The sequence below is a fragment of the Aquarana catesbeiana genome, linkage group LG07, assembly GCF_042186555.1.
Source record: "Aquarana catesbeiana isolate 2022-GZ linkage group LG07, ASM4218655v1, whole genome shotgun sequence".
NCBI classification, from domain to species: Eukaryota; Metazoa; Chordata; class Amphibia; order Anura; family Ranidae; genus Aquarana; species Aquarana catesbeiana.
Genome location: NC_133330.1, coordinates 297705795 through 297722423, shown reverse-complemented (window position 1 = coordinate 297722423; position 16629 = coordinate 297705795). Strand labels below are relative to the sequence as shown.

At 44.9% G+C, this 16629-nt stretch overlaps 2 protein-coding genes across 4 annotated transcripts in view; both read right to left on the bottom strand.

Moving 5' to 3' along the window:
* BEND5 (BEN domain containing 5) overlaps nt 1-9056 on the bottom strand; it is a 107413-nt gene extending 98357 nt beyond the window's left edge. Inside the window, exon 1 of the mRNA XM_073593578.1 lies at nt 8738-9056. Coding sequence (XP_073449679.1) covers nt 8738-8924 — 187 coding nt within the window. The 5' untranslated portion in view covers nt 8925-9056. The remainder of the gene's footprint in view (nt 1-8737) is intronic.
* Nucleotides 1-16629, bottom strand: part of AGBL4 (AGBL carboxypeptidase 4) — a 3151866-nt gene that overhangs the window by 1080996 nt on the left and 2054241 nt on the right. The gene's annotated exons all lie outside the window — the stretch shown is intronic.

The following is a 16629-nucleotide window of genomic DNA, read 5'->3' as shown; positions in this document are numbered from 1 at the left end:
CTCCCGGCAAACTAAGCCTACATTGTAGCCCTCTTTTTCGGCTATATCGCGGGCAGGAAATGGTTAAAAAGCACAACAACATTAAGAGGTGCATAAACACATCATGTTGCACTTTAATGCCCTGTACACGCGGTCGGATTTTCCAACGGAGAAAGCGCGTTCGGATTGTGTTTTCGGAAATTCCGATCGTGTTTGGGCTCCATCGGACTTTTTCTGTTGGAATTTCCAACACACAAAGTTTGAGAGCAGGCTAATTTTCCGACAACAAAATCTGATCCTTTAAATTCCGATCGTGTGTAGACAAATCCGACACACAAAGTGCCACACATGCTCAGAATAAATTAAGAGACGAAAGCTATTGTCTACTGCCCCATTTATAGTCCCGACGTATGTGTGTTTACGTCACCGCGTTCAGAACGATCGGATTTTCCGACAACTTTGTGCGACCGTGTGTATGCAAGACAAGTTTGAGCCAACATCCGTCGGAAAAAATCCTAGGATTTGGTGGCGGAATGTCCGACCGTGTGTGCGGGGCAAAACACATCATGTTGTACATCAACACGTTAAGGTGCAATGTGATGTGTGCTGACATTCAATACAAAGTGCATTCCAATACACAGTGAAAATGCTCAACAACACACATTAAAGCGTGTCCACATGCGCCTTCTACATCAGGGGAAACCGCATAGGTATGAATCCAGCTTTGAAGCTGAACTAAACCCTCCTATCCTTTACAGCCAAGGAAGCTGCCATCTTAGCCTCTGTTTGATCTGCAGTTGCCATGGTGCTGCACATGTGATCAGTTACGACACCAGACATTTGATGGCTTCACAATTTAGTTGAGCACACAAGCAACTGTGACAGATATCATTCACAACTTCCTTTGAATGTAACTACTTTGGGAAACAGTTAAAATGATGGGTTTAGTTCCGCTTTAAGCTCCCAGATTGGTAACAGGGCCTCTTTAATATCGATCATTATAAAAATTAAAGATGGTAACCCCGGCTCAGCACCACAGTGTCCCTGGACATCTAAATAGATAGATAAATAAAATAAAAAATGCATGTGTAAAGTGGGGTACACACGATAAGAAAATTGGGAGAACGATCGTCCAATTTTCCTTGTTTCAGAGTAAATCAAAACCAATGAACGAAAATGCGGACGAAAATTCGGAATCGGCTGTCAGTGATGTACAAACTATACGAAAATTCTTTGGACGAAAACGTTCGCCCGATTTTTTCTTAGTGTGTACGAGCCCTGTGTTTTCAGTAGACAGCAGAACATTAGATCTCATTCATACCATATTGCCTAGTCATACCTTGTGCCGCATTTTCCATGGCGGGTAGAATGCGCAGACATTAGAATACATGTCTCCATTAATACCCCTTTTTTTATTTTTGGATAGAGTGATTAGGGGTCAGGATTTTAAATGCTGTCTTTATCTCTGCTGAGGAAATTAATCCGGAAAATACTACATTTTGAAGTGTCACCAGATCAGGAGGAAAATCTTCCGTTTCTACCACTGTGCATCAGTCATGCAGCCACAACTCATGGCACTGGAGCTCAGCTATGGTGAATAAAACTTTATTCAAATATGACACTTTAATAAAGTTAAAAAAATGTAAAGTGTTATGTGCTGCCCCCACCCCACTGATACACATGTACACCAACCCATACAGTAAAACACTGCAGGCTGGTGTGAACAAGCGCTAAAGCTGGCCACAGTCAGTGTTGATGGGGGAATCCCTCCTGCAGAGCCATTGTGTTGTTCCTGCGGGGGCAGAGGCAGCTGTCCCCGCTGGGAGAAAACAGCGATTATTGCTAACAACTATGACAGGCGCTGGCGTCAATCGCATGTAAAATCTGACAGGCTTGTTGCACCCAAGCTGATTGATCGATCAACTTGAGTACATTCAGCCCGCCCATACATGGCTTGAATCTTGGGCGCTTCCAGCCGAACCGTCCGACATTCGAACCATCTATGGCCGGCTTAAAGTAATTGTAAAGTCTCATTTGATTTTTATTTTTTAAATAACAAACATGTTATACTTACCTCCTCTGTGCAGTTGGTGTTGCACAGAGCAGCCCCGATCCTCCTCTTCTCGGGTCCCTCCCACCTGCTGAGTGCCCCCACAGCAAGCAGCTTGCCCTGGGGGCACCCGAGCTGAGTCACAGCTCCATGTGTCCATTTAGACACCGAGCTGCAACCTGGCCCCGCACACTCTCTCCTGATTGGTTGAATGATTTTGATTGACAGCAGCGGGAGCCAATCACACTGCGCTGCTGTCTCAGCCAATGAGGAGGGGTGTCCCGGCAGCTTAGACACTCCTGCAACATTGCTGGATAAAGACAGGCTCAGGTATGTTTTAGGGGGGCTGAGAGGAGCTGCTACACACAGGAGGTTTTTTTATCTTTTTATCCCTCTCTCCACAGGGTCCCGACTCTTGATTGGATAGATTTATAGCAGTGCAGCCATTGGCTTCCGCTGCTGTCAATCAAATCCAATGACCCAGGTGCCGGGGCCGAGTCCCGCATTCGTGTCTGTGAACGCAAATGCTATACTTGGGAGCGTGCCCACAAGGTCAGCCCCTTGGGAGAGCGCTTCTCCTAAGGGGTTATCTGATGCGGAGAGGAGCCGCGAGAGCCGCTGGGGGACCCCAGAAGAGGATGTTCGGGGGCACTCTGTGCAAAACGAGCTGCACAGTGGAGGTAAGTATGATATGTTTCTTATTTAAAAAAACTAAAAAAAAGATCCTTTACATTCACTTTAAAGTGGTTGTGGTATCAGCCGCGATATCCGGAAGACACACCGAGGGGAAATGTCAGCTCCCTCGGCGTGAACAGGGTGAGATGCCGGCGCCTCGTTCTAAGGTAAGTATCTCATAATGAGCTAGTATGCGGTGCATACTAGCTCATTATGCCTTTTACCTTACAGGTGTAGGGAAAGAAAAAAAAAGTAAGCGGGTTTACTACCGCTTTAACCTACAGGTAAGCCTAGATTAAGGCTTACCTGTAGGTGCAAGAAATATCTCCCAAACCTAAAAGGTTTAGGAGATATTTGCAGGAATAGCGGCACCAATGTCTATGGCGCATGCATTGTAGACATCGGGCGCAGGCGCACTGAGTGTACTGTTTCTAACAGTGATCATGCCGTTAGTGGCGGCACCAGCGCGCATGCACGGGAGTGACGTCATCGCGGCTCTGGCCAGTCACAGTGCCTGAGCAGAGATACCCGGAAGTTGCTCCGGATTAGATGGTGGCGTCGGAGGAGACGAACGAGGGCTGATGCTGGGGCTTCGATCTCAGGTAAGTAATTCATAATGAGCTCATTATGCCTTTGCCTTGCAGGGTGTATTTTTTTTTTAAGAGGCTTTACTTCCTCTTTAAACATGTGTTAATGCTAGGCGCATCAAGTACTTGAGTATTCATTTATTCCAATACCCAGAATAAATTATTCTTCTGGCCAATGAAATGAATTACTTTCCAGACGCCTGATGTGCCTAAACAAGTCTAGATGCATTTCCAAGTATTAAGCCTTTTTTCTGCCAAAAAGCTGTTGCCAAGAGGAAAGGTGTATAGGACAGCTGGGCAAACACCTTGTGTGTATGGGGCCTAAAAGGCAGCAGCTACAAATACTGTCTCTGCTGACATTTGGAGACGTTCACCTTTTCACAAAAAATAATAAATGGACATTTATTTTGCAGGTAAAAAAAACTTGCATTAAATATTTTTCATTTTGGGACCCTGTAAAGCATTCGCTGGTGCCATGCAGGTCTCCTGCAGATCTGTCAGTGTATGGGTTTGCTCGTACATCGAGGAAGCCAATACATTCTGACAGAAAGACTAAGAGCCCTTGCACACTGGGGCAGGGGGCGGCGTGACCGGCGTCGGCGGTAAAACGCCGCTATTATTAGCGGCGTTTTACCGTCGGTATGCGGCCGCTAGCGGGGCGGTTTTACCCCCGCTAGCGGCCAAGAAAGGGTTAAATACCACCGCAAAGCGCCTCTGCAGAGGCGCATTGCCGGCGGTATAGCCGCGCCGTCCCATTGATTTCAATGGGCAGGAGCGGTAAAGGAGCGGTATACACACCGCTCCTTCACCGCTCCGAAGATGCTGCTGGCAGGACTTTTTTTACCGTCCTGCCAGCGCATCGCTCCAGTGTGCAAGCCCCGAGAGCTTGCACACTGGGATGACAGCAGCGGCACTTTCGGGGCGGTTTGCAGGTGCTATTATTAGCGCAATAGCGCCTGCAAACCGCCCCAGTGTGCAAGGGCTCTAAATGAGCTACCGCAGTGCTCACAGCACCATGGTAGTTCATTGAAAACTACAAGCCGACAGCTGCAAAGACTGCTGGACCTTGTAGTTTTCCATTCACAGAGGACTATGAATGAGCGACGCGGCTGGCTGGGCGGAGCCCCGTATGGCGGCATTATTTTTTTTTTTTCATTGTGGCAGCAGACAGCTCGGCGCCGGGGTCAGTGCGCATTCATAACATGTTACATCCTGAATATGGGTGTAACATGTTATGAAGGGTGAACTTATGCTTTAACTACTTGCCTACCAGATACTTTCACCCCCTTCCTGTCCAGGCCAATTTTCAGCTTTCAGCGCTGTCACACTTTGAATGACAATTACTCAGTCATGCTACACTGTGCCCATATGACATCTTTATCTTTTTTTCCACACAAATAGAGCTTTCTTTTGGTGGTATTTAATCACGGCCATTTTATTTTTTTTTTTTGCTAAATAAAGAAAAAAAAATTTTTTTTTCATAGTATGTTATAAAATTTTGCAAACAGGTCATTTTTCTCCTTCACTGATGTGCGCCGATAGGCTGCACTGGTGGGCACTGATGAGGTAGCACTGGTGGGTGACACTGATGAGGCACTGATGGGAACTAATTGACAGCACTGATGAGGCGGTACTAATGGGCACTGCTAGGTGACACTGATGGGCACCATTAGGCGACACTGGTAAGCACTGATGAGGTTGCACTGATAGGTGACACTGATGGGCACCGTTAGGTGACACTGGTAAGCACTGATAGGCACAGATGAGACTGCATTGATAGGTGACACTGATGGGCACTGATGAAAAGACACAGATGAGGCTGCACTGATAGGTGACACTGATGAGGAGGCACTGATTTACATCAATGCGGGGCACTGATAAGTGACACATGAGGAGGCACTGATTGGCAGCACTGGTGGCCACTGATAGGCAGCACTGATAATCAGGACATCGATAATCATTCCCCCGATTATCAGTGTAGATGTCTCTTACACACAAGCCGGTTATTGGCTCTCCTCACGCTGAAAGGAATGCTGATAACCGACTTGTGATTACATCGTGGTCAGCTGTGATTGGCCCTTTACCCTGATCTGTGATCAGCACAGCGATCACAGAGCGCACAGCCCACATGCCGCGGCGGGCACGATCATGGGAAGACCTCATATGACGCCCTCCCAGAACTGCCCGACTGTGCTGCAGCCATCATTTGGCTATAGCACGGTAAGGAACTGGTTAATAAACATGCACTTACCTGTCCAGGGATCCAATACTGTCCTCACCCAGGCTTGTTCTTCTCTGGTCTTCATCTTGCCGTCATCTTGAGTGTGGGAGGCCGGCTGTGACTTCCTACTGGCTCCTCACTGCGCATGCACGAGTCATGCTGCACTTTCTCAATGGTCCCGCAGCCTCCTGGGACCTGTGATGTGCATCTCAGAGATAAGCTTTAAATGGTTGCAAAAAGTAGACTATGCCTTTGACCTTTTGCTGACCATGCAACACATATATACGAAAACGATGGGCTTTAATGACCATCCACTGCACATCTGCGTCCATGGCAGCAAGACGTTGTGTGCTGAAAGTGCGTTTACTACATCCTTGCCACGCTGACTGCGCTGTCACTGGCACCTCTCAGTTTCGGCTTCTAATTGGGAGCCAGCAGGATGGCATTCAGATCATGTGACTTCTGTGAGAGCCAATCAGAAGCTGCAGTGTCTTTCAGGATACTTGTCCTCCATAAGATTTACCCCCTTCATGACCAGGCCATTTTTTGTGATATGGTGCGGCGTTATTTTAACTGACAATTGCACGGTCGTGCAGCGCTGTACCCAGATAAAATGTGTCATTTCTTTCCCACAAATAGAGCTTTCTTTTGGTGGTATTTGATCACCTCTGCTGTTTTTATATTTTGCAATATAAACAAAATATAACTGACAATTTTGAAAAAAAACCTATATTTTTTACTTTCTGCTATAAAACAAACCTCATAAAAAAAATTTTAAAATCTAATTTCTTCATCATTTTAGGCCAATATGTATTCTGCTACATATTTTTAGTAAAGAAATCCCAATAAGCGTATATTGATTGGTTTATGCAAATGTTTTAGTGTCTACAAACTATGCAATGTATTTATGAAATTTTTAGTTAATTTTTGTATACTAGTAATGGCGGCAATCAGAGACTTATAGAGGGGCTGCAATATTGCGGCAGACAATCGGACACCTAACTGACACTTTTTGGGGACCAGTGACACCAATACAATGATCAGTGCTAAAAATATGCACTGTCACTGTACTAATGACACTGGCTGGGAAGGGATTAACATCAGAGGCAATTGAAGGGTTTACTGTGTACCTAGCCAGTGTTTTACAGTACTGTATGTGCGGCTTTTACTAAGGGAAGAGATGGATTTTATTCCACTCTTTGCAGGAACACAAAATCCATCCCTCCCCCCCCCTGGTCAGAATGGAGATCTGCCTTGTTTACATAGTGTGTATAGGCTGGGTTCACACCTCTGACGGATGCAGCTCACAGCAGGGGGTCCGGTGTGTCCCTGTTCTCTGTTTCAGGGACGAATCAGGGCTGAATTTTTGCCTGAATTTGGCCCTGAAACGGAGCCAAAGATGCACAGCGTTCCTGTGCAAGCCGCTCCGCAGCCACAACGGAGATATGTGAAAAGACTCCATAGAGAGCCGGTCACCCGCCGATCATCAGTAAGGCTGGGATCACTCCTATGTGAATTGGAAGCAGGTTTCCCCACATCCAATCTGCATAGGTGTGAACGCAGCCTTACGGATGATTGGGGGTGCCGGAGAACATCCAGTGCCGTCATCTGCAGATCAGCTTCTGCTGGGACTAATAACAGCAGAAGTGGTCCGCCGGCAGCGTGTGTGTGCACCCCCTGTAGGTGGAAGTGCAGAATCATGTATTCTATATCACCCTATATACACATGTGATCCTGCGCAGGAGGGCCTCTTTCACACAGGCTTTCCAATCAGGTCTGACTGTCAGTTTTTCAGGTGGACCTGATCAGACGCTCCATTCACTCCTATGGATTGGCGGATGTCAGGGGTGAAACCCGCTGCTATCCGACATGCCAAATCCAGACAGATGGAGGTCCTATTTTCCATCCATCTGGCAGGTCGGATGGGATCAGAAGAAAACAGACAGGCGGTCCCCACAGAGGAGAGCGGGGCTCTGACAGGTCCATCTCTGCACAGTGATCGCACACAGACCTGTCATCTGCCCGCTCAGAGGGGATCAGCGGATCGATTCCCCCCTGCTGAGCGAGCGGAGTCCACCAAGTGGGGCCGCCTGTGTGAAAGGGGCCTGAGCCAAGTTCACACTGACTGCGGGAATAAAATGGTGTGGGCTCAGCTGAACTCGCACAATTTCATTCCCACATGTCAGTCCCGACTTCGGGGGGCAATTTCAGAGACATCTGTGCGGTTTTCTTCTCAAATGTCTATTGAAATCGCACCTCAAAGTCACCAAAAGTGGTACAGAAACTACTTTTGGGAATCACTGCGGCGTCACACCAATTAGGACAGTGCCAGAAACGCCCTATAACAGATTTAGCCCTGGATCACATTGCATTGATTTGACATGTCAAATTAATGGCTATTGCCGGCAATTAAGGATGAGCTCAGGCGTGTTCGCAAACAGCATGTGTACAGCCAGCCAGGAAGTCAGCACTGCGGATCGATCATCACAAGCAGTGAGACATTGTCCGGAACTCTGCAGCATCACATCGGGACAATGTCTCACTGCCTGTGATGATCACTCCGCAGTGCCGACTTCCTGGCGGGCTCTACATGTACTGTTTGCGAACACGCCTGAGCTCATCCTTAATTGCCGGCAATAGCCGTTGATTTGAAATGCGATTTGACACGTCAAATCGCTGCAATGTGATCCAGGGCTAAATCTGCTATAGGGTGTTTCTGGCACCGTCCTAATCGGTGTGACTCCGCAGCGATTCCCAAAAGTAGTTTCTGTACTTCCTTTGGCGACTTTGAGGTGCGATTTCAATAGACATTTGAGCAGAAACCCGCACCGCTGTCTCTGAAATCGCCCCCCGAAGTCGGGACTGACATGTCAAATCGCTGCAATGTGATCCAGGGCTAAATCTGCTAAAGGGCTTTTCTGGAAGTGATTAAAGAGCGGCCTGGAGGCGTTGTTAAGAAGTCAAAAGGGGGCGGGACAATCACTGACTTTCCTTCACCAAGTCAGTATTTGCATTTCAGAGATCCTGCCCCCCAGTGACATGTCTCCGCCCCTCTAGTGACATGTCTCCGCCCCTCTAGTGACATGTCTCCGCCCAGCCTCCACCATCACAATGAAGGGCGATCTATAGAATAAGCCACAGACTGTCCGGCTTCACCCACCACCCCATTATAGAATGGCCCCCACCAGAGGTGTATGACCCCCTCCTCCCCCTGGTCCTCCTCACCTGCCAGGGCCAAGATGTGCGCCGGCTGCGCTCCGGCCTCCTCCTCCGCCTCCTCGGGGCTCCGGTACACGGCATACACCTTGCTGTCATCGAAGTCCTCCGGAGAGCTGGGCTGGAAGCCCCGGACCCGGGCGGCGGGCAGCGTGTCACACACGTTATCCTCCAGGAAGCGGACTAGAGCGAACATGGTCCGCCCGCTGCCGCCGGGGCCCGGGATTCGCCGCTCGGCGATCGGCAGGACGCGGCTGCCTTGGCAACGGCGAGGATCCGGCGGCGACCAGGCGAGAGCAATGGATTCCCGAGCCGCCGATCAGACGCCGCTAACCCGTGCAGTGCCAGCAGGCTGAGGCGCAGTGATGTGCAGAGAGAGTGTGTGTGGGGGAGGGGGCGAGGAGCAGACCTGTATTGTGGGCACAGAGGGGTCTGTCAGCTATGTTCTCACCCAGGATTCACACAACTTTCACCCAGGGGTTGGGAATTTTCACCTAAAAACACATTAGGGCCCCATTCACATCGGTTTTCATGCGTTAAGGTGCGTCACGCCTACAGCTGCTGTATTCACTTGAATGGGCTGCGCCCGCCTTACGTGCCACAAATGTACCCAAAGTAACCGCAGAACCTTTTCGGTCATGGCGCGTCGGGCATTTTGGTGCGTCTGTAGCATGTTTTTTTTTTTTTTTTGCGCAACAAAACACACGCCTGCCAAATAATGACATCGCAAAAGCGACCTGCACCGCCTCTCCGAAACTTGCGGCAAAACGCACATTTTTGTTTAGGTAGCGCACAGGCGTGAATTCAGCCGTGAGCTCCATTGGCATTTCGGGATCTCGGGCAAAATGCATGTTTGGGGCGCCATTCTTTTTCGAAGGCACCTAAAACGCGGTTCCGTTTTACCTCGAATATCGCGAGATCAAACCGCAACATGCAAAGCTGGTCACCCAGAGAGAATCTCCTGCTCCTTTTCGGGCGCCAGGCTTCACACAGCCGCGATCATCGTGGCAAAAATTGCAGCGCGTTTTAGGTGCCGTTGAATGGCGCCCCAACAGGCATAATGCGATTTGAAATTGCTGCGATTCTGCCCTGAGATCCCAAAACGGCAAGTTTAAATGGCAGCTTGGGCCCCGCCCACATCTGCTTATTCCAGGAAACGCGCATTTCTGGAGTGCAGGAAAACTGCTACGATTGCTTGTCGCGCTTGAGGTTCCGTTAATTTATTATTGGCGCCAAAACGCACAAGGCTCACTGCTGCAGCTTCTTTGGCGCGTTGGGCGCACGTAGGGCAGTCTATTTAAGTGAACGCTGTTGTGCCTAGAAACAAAAAAAAAGAGGCATTAGCGTGAATGGGGCACCCTGCAACCATGTGCAATGTACGCTACTATGGGGTTCAAGGAGGTAAAGCAGGAGGTTAGGCGGCAATACAACATCTCCTCACCACCTATTAAATTCTCGCTAAAGAGCGATCCAAATGTGGATTGCTCTTCAGAGACCAAATCACATGTGAATGGGCCTTAAAGGAAAAGCAAAACGATGTCTGAACACGCCTACCTAACGCTACAAAATAAAATTGCACCTCTACACACATATAGGTCCTAAGGCTTCATTCACACATGGGCGCTTTGAAATGCCGCAATTCTGCCTGCGAAATCAAACCGCCCAGGTGTGAATGACAAACGCACGTTTCAGACGGCATTCATTTGAATGGCACATAAAAACGCGGTGCGGTTCTGCCACGATAAATCGCGCTGCGATCACGGCAAACTGCATCGCATGAAGCACGTCGCCCAAAAGAAGCTTCTGAACTTTTTTTTTTGGTCGACGAGCTTCACGTGATGTGGTTTGCCGCGATTGCAGCACGTTTTATCGCGGCAGAACCGCACCGCGTTTTCAGGTGCCATTCAAATGAATTTGTCGTTCACATCTGGGAGCGTTTTAGATTCTGCTCGCAATTCAGAACGCCCGGGTGTGAAGGCAGCCTTAGATGCGAGTGTTCCGAAACCAGGGTGAATCCTGGCTTAAAGTTGTGTGAATCTTGGGTGAAAACATTGCTATTGGCCCTCGGGCTCCATTCACACCTAGGGATGCAGAATCGCAGCAAAACGCGGGGATGCGATTGTGATGCCGTTACTTGGTAAAGGCACCCCAATCACGGTGCAGTTTTGCTGCGATGGGCAGGCGATAAATCGCACTGCAATCGTCGCAAAATCGCAACGTGCTACGCTGTCGCCAAGCAGAAGCTCCTGCTCCTTTTTTGAGCAACAAGCTTTTCAATTTTCCTGCAGTTGCAACGTGATTTACGGCATGCAAATTGTGTCAAAATTGCACTGCGTTTGGGGTGCCATTAACAAGTAACGGCATCGCAATCGCGCCCCAAGTTATAAATAGTGCTCCAAAAACGCCCCCTGCCCATTGAAATGAATAGGCAGCCTTAAAAGCGCTTTGAAAGCTCTGCAAACATTGTCACGTGACCTGAAAAAAAAACGGCCTGCTAGCGCCCGAAAAGCTCTGCTAAAACGCCCAGCACGCTTTAGCGCTGTTTTAGCGGCACTTCATTGTGAACGTAGCCTTAAAGTCTTGCTTGCTGCATTTTTTAAAACCACACCAAAAATGTAGCTCCCCATTGAAATAATTAGAAAACAGTTGCGCTGCTGGTGCGTTTTTTGAGTTATATGTCCATTTTTTACAGGTGCATGCTGGGGGTCAGGCAAACAGGAAACGCACCAGGGATGCATCAAACACGCAATATGTGTTTTTTACACTTTTTTTTCTTCAAGGCGCAGTGTGAAAACAATATCATACTAAATCATGTGACTGACAGACATGCTTTGCAGAGCGGTGAAATGCATGGCAGAACAATAAAGTGCGTTTCTGTGCGCTGCCAGAAATGGTATAAGTGCGTTTTTTAGTGCATTAGTAACCTATTCAAATAAATTAGCTGCCTAAACACAACGCATGTTAACGCACATGTACTATCGCAGCAAAATGGTGTAAACGGGCCCTGAGAGCACATGGATAAAAGACTTCCACCTAAGGGGCCCATTTACACTGTAGTGTTGTAAAGCACGTGTTCCGAGGCGCTAAATCGCATGTGTCATGATCCCCATAATAAGGAGACTGTTCCAATCTCAATGTGTTTAGAAAACTACGATCTGCGATTTTTCCTGCTTTGGCTGTGAGTGACATTGCGCAGCATTCAGAATCCCATAGTCTATGGGGCAGGCGCACAGCGATACTATCGCACCGCAATGGTGTATATGGGTTCCAAGAAGTAAGAACGCAGCGATCAAAGAATCGCAAAATATGCAATATATTGGTGGCCAGCAGTGATGACAACGTATCCGTTGTTGGATGCCGCACTTCAAATCATCGCTTGCTGAAAAATGACGCAGCAAAGAAAATAAGCGATTCCCTTGAATTCCGCTGCAATTTTCCATCAGGTGCGATCAAGATAACAGCAAGATGAGATTTACAGTATTTTTTATTGGACATTTTTTATTTAGAAGAGGAAGTCACATCAGAATTATTTTACATATAGAACATGTATCTGACACGGGGCCGAGATGAACATGCGTGTCAGTGGCCTGAAGATATTATTCACCATTATTTAGCCCAAAATCAAACATTTAGGCTCCATTGCACACTGAAGCTCATAAACAGACGTTTTTGGGAGTTTGGGCGTTTTTTTGGTTTTTTTTTAACAGCCCATAAACTCCCCTCTATGTTATCCTATGTGTCCATACACATGGACGTTTTTGGACGTTTATCAGCAGTGGAGTTTATGGGCGGTTTTCTGAACGCCATGAAATCGCGTTCAGGAGTCGTTTTTCTGACCACCAAAAACGCCAAACGCTCAAAAACGTGGCTCACCATAGTTTTTTTAATGTTTTTGATCCATTGAAAAAAAAAAAGAAGCAAAAAAAAGCTGACGCTAAAAAACGCTAATAAACGATATTGCAAAAACGTTGAAAGACTGACTGCAAAGCTACTGGCGTTTTTATTATTATTATTATTATTTTAACGTCCAGTGTGTATGCAGCCTTATTATTTATTACATTGCAGCTTACCAATTCTAAGGCTGCATTCACACCTCCGCGCTTTGAATCGTGGGCAGATTTACCGCGATTTTGCTCGCAATTTCAAAGCACCGAGGTGTGAATAACATGGCAGAACGCAACATTTGAGATGGCGCCTTGCGGTGCGGTTCTACCCGAATTGTTGCGCGATAAATCACGCTACAATCCACATCGCATGGAGCATGTTGCCCAAAAGTAGCTCCTGAAATTTTTTGGGGGGGCGGCATGCGTAACGCAATGTGGGTTGCCGCGATTGCAGCACGATTTATTACTCAGCCATCGTGGCAGAACCGCACTGCGATTTTAGATGCCCTCAAATGTGCGCTCTGCGATTTGTCATTCACACCTCAGTGCTTTGAAATTGCAGGCAGAATCGCGGCAACCCACATCACATGAAGCATGTCGCCCAAAAAAAAGTTCAGGGGCTACTTTTTGGCAACATGCTTCATGCAACGCAGATTGCAGTGTGATTTATTGCGCGGCAATCACGGCAGAACCGCATCTCAATTTTAGTTGTCATTCAAATGAATGGCATCTCAAATGTGTGTTCTGCAATTTTTTTTTTCATTCACACCTCGGTGCTTTAAAATCGGCAAAATCGTGGCAAATCCGCCCGTGATTCAAAGCGCGGAGGTGTGAATGCAGCCTAACTGAAAAATCTGCAAGACAGCTTGTTCTTTTGAAAAGCAACAGACTAATGCCCCGTACACACGGTCGGATTTTCCGATGGAAAATGTGTGATAGGACCTTGTTGCCGGAAATTCCGACCGTGCGTGGGCTCCATCACACATTTTCCATCGGATTTTCCGACACACAAAGTTTGAGAGCAGGCTCTAAAATTTTCCGACAACAAAATCCGTTGTCGGAAATTCCGATCGTGTGTACACAAATCCGACGCAAAAAGTGCCACGCATGCTCAGAATAAATAAAGAGATGAAAGCTATTGGCTACTGCCCCGTTTATAGTCCCGACGTACGTGTTTTACGTCATCACGTTCAGAACGATCGGATTTTCCGATAACTTTGTGTGACCGTGTGTATGCAAGACAAGTTTGAGCCAACATCCGTCGGAAAAAATCCTAGGATTTTGTTGTCGGAATGTCCGATCAATGTCCGACCGTGTGTACGGGGCATAAGATGCGATGGCTGCATTAGTTTTCATTTTCTGGCCAGTAATGCCCCGTACACACGGTCGGACATTGATCGGACATTGTTTTTGCAAACGTTTTTATGTGACTTGTGCGTTTGTATCCAGCGTTTTTTTTTTTTTTCTATTAGCCAATAGAGAAAACTATTATCTGTGTGTATCATCTCCAGGTTGCCAAATTCCATTTAAAATGACAGAGCTGCAGATTGAAAAGGAAAGGTCATTTGTAATAACATTTAATTACAATATGACTTGTGTCACAATTTTATATGATATATTTTTTAAATGCAATTCTTTTCGTCCCACGAAAGTGGAGTTACACTTAAGTTGTGAGCATAAATTGTGCAAAAAATCATTTTAATTACCAATACAGGTGCTTAACAAAACTTCCACCGAAAAAACATTACGTGATTTTCTGTGTTGCCATCCATGAATGCTGCACTGTGCTTGTTTTTTTTTTTTTTTGGACACAATGCAATGCTGTTGCCTCTGTGTATACTGTCATATAACATATCATGGTCACACAAGGCAGGTATTGGCTGTTTCAAGGCTGGGAATAACGCATAAAATCCATCCTGTTTGCAGATTCAAGCAGATTCAAGGTTCTATCCATTAAATGTTGGGTCTTCTTTCCAGTGTTTGTGGAACTACAAGGCTCAGCCGCATCATCATATTGGAACGCTTCCTTGGCATTCGGGTTAAAATAAATTAACAGTGCAATTTATTCCCACATTTTATTCTTCTTATAAATAAAAAGAAGAATTTAAAGTATATATATTTGTATAAAAACAGATGTCAGTGAATGTCAAATCGCCCTCATTCTTCATGTCTTTCTTCCTCGCACCATTTCTACTATATTTTTTGTACCTTTTTAGCTTATTGTGGGTCACATTATGTTAATCATTTTGTTTCATTATTTGTGTTTATTTATTTATTTATTTATTTTCCCCAGGATCTTAAAGCAATGTAAATATGTTGACGAGTAATAAAATTGTTGCAAACGCTTGTTAGTTTCCTTGGATGGTCCATTGTCCGGGGAATGTCAGGGTATGATGATCATGGTTCCTTGAAAGGTTTTATTTGCAGATTTTTGTATATTATTTGCATATTATTATTAGGATTTATATTATTGTTATTATAATTTTTATTATTATCATCATTATTTATATTATTATTATCATCATCATCATTTATATCATTATCATCAATCGTCATTATTTGTATTATTATTATTATTATTATTATCATCACTTAAATTATTATTCTTATCATCATCATTTATATCATTATCATTATTATTATCATCGTCATCAATATGTATATTATTATCATCATCACCACTTATAATATTATCATCATCATCTATATTATCATCATCACCATCACCTATATTATTATCATAATCATCATCATCATAATTATTTATATTATTATATATCACCATCACTTATAGTACCATCATCATTATTATCATCATCAGCAGCAGCATCATCACCTATATTATTATCATAATCATCATCATAATTATCATCATATAATTATATTATTATTATCATCATCACCTATATTATTATCATAATCATCATCATAATTATCATCATATAATTATATTATTATTATCATCATCACTTATATTATTATCATCATCATTTATATGCTTCTTGTTATTATTATTACCATCATTAATTATATAATTGTTATCATCATTGTCACCACTTATAACATTATTATTATCATCACTTATATTAATATGATAATTAATATAATAATCATCATCATCATCATTTATATTATTAGTATCATAATCATCATTGCTTACAATCTTATCACAATCATCATCATCCCTTATATTATTATCTTTTTTTTATATTACTATTATTATCATCATCATCTTTACTTATATTATTATCATCATTATCTTTTACGGTATATCATTATTGCTATTATCATCATCATCCTTTATAATTTTATTGTTGTTATTATTTATATTATTATTATTTTTACAGTAGCACCAACAATGTATAGTGTTTTACATATTATACATTCACATCATTGCATAATTCATGTGCTGAACAAAGAATATGAAACATGTGTGCCCTATTATCCCACGTTTTTTTTTTTGTTTTGTTTTTTTTCGGTTTTGCATTTACAACAAATGCAAAAGAAAAAAAAAAATCATCTCTGCATTGCAAGCACATTTTCCCATGTTTTATCCCTTTAAAAATGCTGCAAGTACAAAAATACCAGTTGATCTGTCAGAAATCCAATGAGCTCTCAAATTCCTGTACTCTCTTCATGTGTTGCACGGAAATCCCAAGAAGTGTTACCAGCCCTGTCTGAGTTCTCCCCTGTTGGACTACAGAACACCTCCCCCTCATGTTATGATGAGGAAAGAGGGAAGTGTTCTATAGTACATATATTGTTCATACCATATGCTGGCTCTACAGATCTCACTGTAAGTCTAACAGTCGGACTGATAATAAAGAACGTTATAGCCTCTAAAAACATGAAACATACACAATGCTCCTGTGATCTTTGCCTGTGTTTTTAGGACCCACAGCAGCATTTTTTACTTATGTAAATTCTCTATATATTCTATCATTACATCAGGGTCCCCAGAGAGCCCCCTTACATCAGGGTCCCAGAGAGCCCCCCCCCCCCACTTACATCAGGGTC